This window comes from Mytilus californianus, unplaced genomic scaffold (assembly GCF_021869535.1).
Source record: "Mytilus californianus isolate M0D057914Y unplaced genomic scaffold, xbMytCali1.0.p SCAF_1, whole genome shotgun sequence".
Classification (NCBI taxonomy): Eukaryota; Metazoa; Mollusca; class Bivalvia; order Mytilida; family Mytilidae; genus Mytilus; species Mytilus californianus.
Window position 1 is genome coordinate 97207777 of NW_026262581.1, and position 7453 is coordinate 97215229.

Consider the following 7453-nt stretch of genomic DNA (forward strand, 5'->3'; position numbering starts at 1 on the left):
AAAGTTGCATGATTCACAAGTATGAAAACTTCTAACCAAAGCAGTGTGAGATAAGAAAGTTTGATTGGATAATTATATATATATGTAAACGTGATTATAGATATACAGATACCACTCATTTATAATTAATACGTAAAACACAACCACCATCGGATACCAAACATGGAATCGAACAAATTTGGCATTGCTACCATGGCATTAATTTCCTCAATGCAACTCATTTCAACATACAATTTACAATACATTGGCAATTTCACCACCAGTCATCCAGGATTCTTGAGTTTAATTCGAACACAGGATACCGGGAGATTAAACGATGATTATTCCCTATTTGTGTCCAGTTTTAATGGAGCACCTTTTACTACAGATCACGTGTACTTCATACCTTCAATTGGAACTGTTGTACAAACATTACAAAGTAATGGTCACCATACAGTGAAACCGACTACATTGAGTTCTAATATTGTCTGGCCTAACGAGGTCAATCAAGTTCCAGGTAGGGATATTTTATTTAGGGTGACATGTTATCAAGGATTGTGGTGCTATAGATCATAAAACCAAAAGACGGCGGATTATAACAAGTAGCTCCTCTCCTCTTTTTAAACAATTGAACGGTTGCTCCATAACATAATATGGGCAATGAAAGAAAAAAAGAAAAAAAATCTCATGAATAAATTTGACAGGAAAAAGTCTTCTGGTGTACGAATAGACCTTAAAACGCGCATAATTATCATCGTCCTGAATTGGCATGAAATATGTGTCACTGGACACAAAGCAAATAATAATCCATAATAGTTACCAAGCAAATATAGCCCAAGTTTTTTTTATTTTAAATAGGCACAATTAACAAAATGATTTGTTTTTAATACGCGAAATTCACAAAATTGGATCACTGTTGTAGATGACGTATTTGGTAAGAAAATGATGTCGATTGCCGGTGGCTTTCTGGTTCCATTCAAAACTAAAGGAAGTCTTCGATTAGTAGACTTGTCCAACGGTACCCCACAACGACCAATGGAAATTACAACTGGATCGGACGATCACCACTGGTTTTACCACCGAGTATTATGGCTCGATATGAATGGAGATGGAAAGAAAGACGCGGTTACGTGTCGGGCCAAAAAATCACTTCTGGGTAAGGTCACTTCGGCACTGACCGTTTTTATGAATTGGGTTTTTATGGGTTGCGTTTTTATGGCATATTTTATTTCTTTAATCAATTGTTTGAATCTTGATATCTGGAGAAAAAATCAAAAGGGATTTAAAAAAGTATTTCAGTATTTCCATTGAAAATAATTTATTAAAAATCAATGTTGATTTATTTTTATTTTTGTGTCCTGTATGTTATAATTTTTTTTTATCATATTAGTAAAATGTTTGTCCCTAGAAAGAATGTATGGTCGGTGAACTTTATTTTATCACCTTTGTTGTAGTCAGTCGTTTTTACTCTGTTCTATACAGATGGAAAGCAAATTGCCGCAATATTTGACCAGAAAAAGAATACCAAATAATAACACGTTTGATCTATTGAAAGCATTAGTTAAGTTAAACAAACACTTTATCTGGTATTTTGCTTGCAACATTTAAATTCATGTCATAGGGTAATAATTTATAGCTATATCTTTATATCAATTATTCCTATTTACAAGATATATTGTCAACTACTTTATTAAAATAAATAAAATTTTCGATTTTTTTAAAGCATACTCGTTTGAACGAAGTACACGAACAAATAGTTTTGATTAATAAGTTGGTGGAGCTAAAAGTAAGATAATCTTGTGTTGCTTTCAAATGGCATGGGTTGTTTTCATACAATTCGTCATTCACTAAATAAAAAATAATTATTTCTATGAATTGAACACCTACTACCATGTACTTCCCTATATCATATAAATAAGAAGATGTGGTATGAGTGCCAAAGATACAACTCCCCATCCAAGTCACAATGTATAAAAAGTAAATAATTTTAGGTCAAAGTATCAAAGTACGGCCTTCAACACGGAGCCTTGGCTCACACCGAACAGCAATCTTTAAAGGCATGAGTTACAACGCGAGGGAACGATGTTGAAAAATGCTTGACGTTTCCTTTGTATTTCTGAACTATAAAGTATAATCCAGGTTCTATGAAATTAGAAGTCTTCAGGTTTTCACCAAATAAAATAAAAATGCTAATTATAAATGAATTATCAGGTGGCGGTAGTGGACAGTTAGTTTGGTATGAACATCCACAGAGTGATAGCATCAGTAATCCGTGGCACCATTTTATCATTGCTGACCATTCGGACACGTTCCTTGATATATCAACATTGACCACACCTGCAGGGACCAATACTGTCATAGTAACAACTGGATTCTTTTCAAATCAACTGAAAATCTACTGGACAACAGATCCTGCAGGAAAATGGACGGACACTCTCAAGGTTGTTCCGATATTTTTTTTTTATTTGGTCTTCCTACATATTATAGGAAATCTGAATGACTATATATCATATGAATTTTCTGAGATCACCAATTCGTAAATTAATTAGTTATACAATTATTAAACAATTCAACTCAACTGTATGGGTCCAAAAATTAAAAAAAAATACTGAATATAATTACTTTTTTGCTTCCAGATTTGAATATAGCATTATCGTTATACAAAGGGTTCTTTTTGTCTACACTGTACGGGGTGTATAAACACTCGGCCATGTCCGGTCAAAACGAGGACGTTAAATTTGCTGCCCCATGTCGATGTTGGTATAATCAATGTCATGACATATGAGCCTAAAAGAACCCTTGCTGTAGTACTGTAAACTTTAAGAGATCCGTAGTTATGCTTTTTTCAGAGCAAACTTTCTGTCCATATTCTACATGCTACAGGCACCCATTTTCAATAGCAGTGCATACCTCCGCCAACCCACTCTCAAGAATCTACCTAATTAATATGTTTTTCATTCTCGTCCTGAATATGCATGGACGTTAGGCTAACGCTAAACCACGAACTGCTATGTAGAGCATGATACTGTAATACATTTCATTCGGTAGTGTTCACATAATTCTGATCTCTATGTTTTTTTTTCTGCTAGATTAAATCAAAAGTGATTGAGGAGCATATTGGTCACGTGTTTGATGTACAGATTGTTGACGTAAATAATGATGGGAAATCAGATTTATTAGTCACCTCAAATGGCCTTAGTAATACCGCCGTCTATGTTTACGAAATACCAGCGGATTTCAGGTATTTGTAACAGAATATGTCATAGAATTATCAACATTAAGCGTTAATAGTTGAATATAAGATCATTGATACTATCGATTAAAATATGATCTCATAACAAAGCCCATCAACATATTTATATCAACACCTTTATATCTTTTTTTAATTTTTTTTGTCTTCCTTGTTTCATTGGCGAATTAATGTTTAATTGTAACAAAAAATATGAGATAACTATCCATAGTTCAAAGTACACAGATGCGAACTTCAACCATGAGCAAAACCCTTAATTACTGTAAAGTAAGCGACAAAAGACCCCTTAATGAGAAAATGTGAAACAATGCACAAGGGAAAACAAACGGCGTGATCTATACTACAACAAGGAACAAAAAACAAATATGTCGAACAGCAACCAACGACAATCGTTGGATTTATTGTTCCTTGCTTTGGACAGTCTCATGAAAATGTGACCATATGCTTCATACAGAATCCCATATCTGCAATCTATTGCACACATTATAATGTCCAAACATAATCCAATTCGGATATGTCATATAATAGATGTTATTTAAGAAATTACTGTAATATTTTTTCTGTCTATGAAGAAATAACATCAAAAATGTTGTGCACCACATTTTTGAGATTATTTCGAATAGGCAGAAAAAATATTACAGTCTTTCCTTATAATTTAATTCTAAATTCCATTTTTCATGAAAAAACGTTGATGACGTCACGGTCACATGACAAAATTATGTCTATGAGCTGATAGACAAAAAACTTTCAGCCAATCAGAAGACGTGTTTCATCCACAATTAAATTATTTTATCATGAGCATGATAAATCAGTTTTCCTAAAAACCATGACAGTGGACTTGGATATAATTGATTCTTTTTTCGCTTAATTGAGTACTACCATGGAAGTAAAATGAAATATAATACTTCCATGGTACTACAGACACTGGGTCATAACTTGTTATGGAATATTGGCAGTTTTATAAGAATGTACTGACAATGTTCTAGCAATGGACATAATGACATTACTCCAGTTAACATATTAAACTCATTGAAAATGTCGACTTTAGGGTTTACTGACAATGTTCTTTCAATGAACACAATAGCATTAGGGTCGATTGATATTTTATGGGTTTTATATGAGTGAACATTGACGCAAGATTTTATTGACAGTTTTCTGGAGGACATATTAGCCTTGTGGTAACTGACAATGCTTTAGCGGTGAACAAAATGGCTTTATGATTCCATTTCATGATAGTGTTCTAGTGTTGAACTTATTGATCTTAGGCTTAACTGACAGTGTTCTATGAATTATACATTTTTTTATCTTTTTACTGGTAGTGTTCTAGTACTGAAGTTACTGATAGAATCGTAACAACACATGCATTGCTTTGATTGTTTTTTACAGTATATATAATAACTCAACAATGAAAATAATAGACCTTAACATTTACTGACAGTGCCGCTGCGTAACAATTCATATTATGACCAAGTGTGTTGTTACGACTTTTAGTTATGACTTTATTGACATCAGGTGCATTATAAATTAATCAAAGAATGGTAAAATAAAATAAAATAATTGCATCGCAGGACATTGTTACTTAAAATGTCCACATTACTATGTCTGATTTTCTTGCACCGAGAATTTTACAAGTTTTTACAAGTGCTTTATTGCACTAATAAGAATAATGATGTTTCATATCTAATCCTTTTTAGTGGATCTGTAATCTGTCCTGTTGAATATACCAATATCATAATAATTATATGATTTGATTTCAGAACGCAAACTTTTACTCGACACACAATCATGACAGGTTTCAAATCTCACAATCTACTTCCCGGTGGTGGTGCACCAGGATCAGCTAGAACTATTAGGAATCCATCTACAAACAATGGGTAAAAATCACAATGTATAAAAATATATGTTAATAGATGTACTGTGTTGCTAGGTTTTGTCACTAAGGCGTGCACCATAAATTTCCCTTTTCATATCGTTTGGACAAAAGAGGAAATTTTGATATTAAGTTTTTATTTCTTATGATATATCGTATAAAAATAAGAAGATGTGGTACAATTACCAATGAGACAATACTACATCAGAGACAAAATGACATATATATAGAAGTTAACAACTATAGGTCACATGAATATTTTAGACGCAAGATAAACTTACAAAGAAGATATATTCCTCCAATATTTAAGACAATTGTTATCAATTTCAAAGTTTTAGAATATTTATTGCATGTTAATATAATATTATCATATTTTCAGGCAAAAATTGTATTTCTTCGATATTAAAAAAAAAGGTTTTGCAGAAGTGTCTTTTAACAGAAAATTTAAAAGTTTGTCAGCTTTGGGATAGCGGATAGCTGATTCTTCATTATTTTGAGATATATGAGGGGCCTGATGGGGGGGTCTCATCACGATTCACGAGTTGATTTTTTTGTCAATCACGATTCACAGTTTTGTCAATCACGATTCACAGAAAATAAATTTCCATGATCACGGATCACGAAAAATTAATATATAAATAAAATAAATCTGTAGAAAAACGGATCACGATAGCGAAAATGCGCCGATCACGAAGAACGAAAATAACCCATCAGGCCCCTCATATATATTGCTTGAAATTTTGTTTATTCCAATTTCTTTCAGGAAGCCCCTGATTTTATTGTCCGGTGACGATGACAGCCATGCTTACATCTTAAATGCAGTTTCTGAAAGTGTATCTGATTGGTCATATCAGTCAAATAAGATACTAGATACAAAAGGCGGTACTGTTGGTGGAATCACGTCACATGATATAGATGGAGATGGGTATCTTGAGATATTCGTTCCTGCATATTCAAATAGTTTGATACATATTTACAAACTTTTACCGTAAATTAAACATTTCATACAGCAGAAATACCAATATGCACTATAAATAAATGAATATAGAAATGAGTATATGTAGAAAAGTGTTATTAAGCAAAAGAGTTGACAAGAAAGAATATGGTGTAAAATCCCTACACGCACAAGCGAAATCTAAATGTTGCTATTCATCTAAAAGTTACAATAAGGTCTTCATCCAGGAGCAAAAGCTCTCGCAGCACCTTAAGTCTAAGACGGTACTGCCAAGTACCAGTTTTAGCGGAATTCTTAAATCGCAATGGTAAGTAATAGGAAAAACCAAATCAAGGATTGTAAGAGATTTATATAATGAAACAAAATCGCGAGAGCAAATTGGATTTTTGGGTATATGCCTATATTTATAGATTATTGATGGGTTTTCAAACGAGGTTATCTCAGCTACAATCTCATGATATCGAAGGGCGACAGCACTGAGATGAGATGTGGCTGAGAAAAAAGAGCTGTTTATCGCTATTTTGCCAATGAAGTTGTTCATGTTTACATTGACAACGTCACGTGCGCCCTTAGTTTCTTCTTACGATAATTTTTCATCTCATGCGACTGAGTAGCATGATATGAAAAAATTATCACCGAAAAAGATGATCAAAGATCAAAGGAAAAATGCACAAAATAGCGATAAAGCATTATATATATGTTAAATATGTAAAAAGCAGCATTTTAAATACCAATGATTGGTAGAAGCTGTTGACTTTAGTTTGTATCAGTCAGTTTAGCCGCACTTTTGACAATGTTTTCCAAGTTTTTAGTATTTTTCCAAATAATGCATAAAATGGAAATTTTAACCAAAACCATAATAACGGTAAAAATTAAACTATATTTTGTCTTTAGGATATAAATTAATTAATGTTGGCTAGACATGTCCTTCTATACAAAATTTTAATACACTTGTAAAATTAGCACTTTTGTACCAAAATACCTTGAACAGAAACTGGTAGTACTGGATTATATTTTGATTATATGGAAATATGTCAAATTGTTAAATAAATGAAAGAACCAAAACAAAAACAATACATGCTTTCCATAATATAACTATTAATAGTTGAGGCAAGACAAGTTTTTTTTTAAAAGGTTATACTTGTATCGTTACTCGTTATCGTACACACATGCATTCTCGAAAAACCTTCAGAAAGTATGCAATCATAGGACGAGGATGTAATGAGCTATATGTCTCAAGTCAACTTTTCTATGGGAGTTGCAACCTTATTTTGTGTATAAATGCACGATTCTATGAGCTGGAAATTGATAAAATAAAATGTATCATTTAAATCATATCAGTACCAACAGTCTGTCTTCTGGGCGAATGGTTACTCTAGTGGACTAATAACGCACAAGC

The 7453-nt window shown here is 32.7% G+C and overlaps 1 protein-coding gene across 1 annotated transcript; it reads left to right on the forward strand.

Annotated features, from left to right (window-relative positions):
• Window positions 1-921: 921 nt before the first annotated feature.
• LOC127714363 (uncharacterized) lies at window positions 922-6106 on the forward strand. Its single transcript, XM_052220429.1, has 5 exons — window positions 922-1135; window positions 2191-2420; window positions 3069-3220; window positions 4987-5103; window positions 5863-6106. The coding sequence occupies exons 1-5, from the start codon at window positions 922-924 to the stop codon at window positions 6089-6091; spliced, it is 942 nt and encodes a 313-aa protein (XP_052076389.1). The 3' UTR covers window positions 6092-6106.
• The last annotated feature ends 1347 nt before the right edge of the window (window positions 6107-7453 follow it).

What these genes read in the sequence shown, in the direction of transcription:
- LOC127714363 (XM_052220429.1), top strand. Translation starts at nt 922, where the DNA reads ATGATGTCGATTGCCGGTGGCTTTCTGGTTCCATTCAAAACTAAAGGA. An exon ending in GGCCAAAAAATCACTTCTGG is followed by an intron (nt 1,136 to 2,190) that starts GTAAGGTCACTT and finishes ATGAATTATCAG; the next exon opens with GTGGCGGTAGTGGACAGTTA. An exon ending in AATGGACGGACACTCTCAAG is followed by an intron (nt 2,421 to 3,068) that starts GTTGTTCCGATA and finishes TTTTTCTGCTAG; the next exon opens with ATTAAATCAAAAGTGATTGA.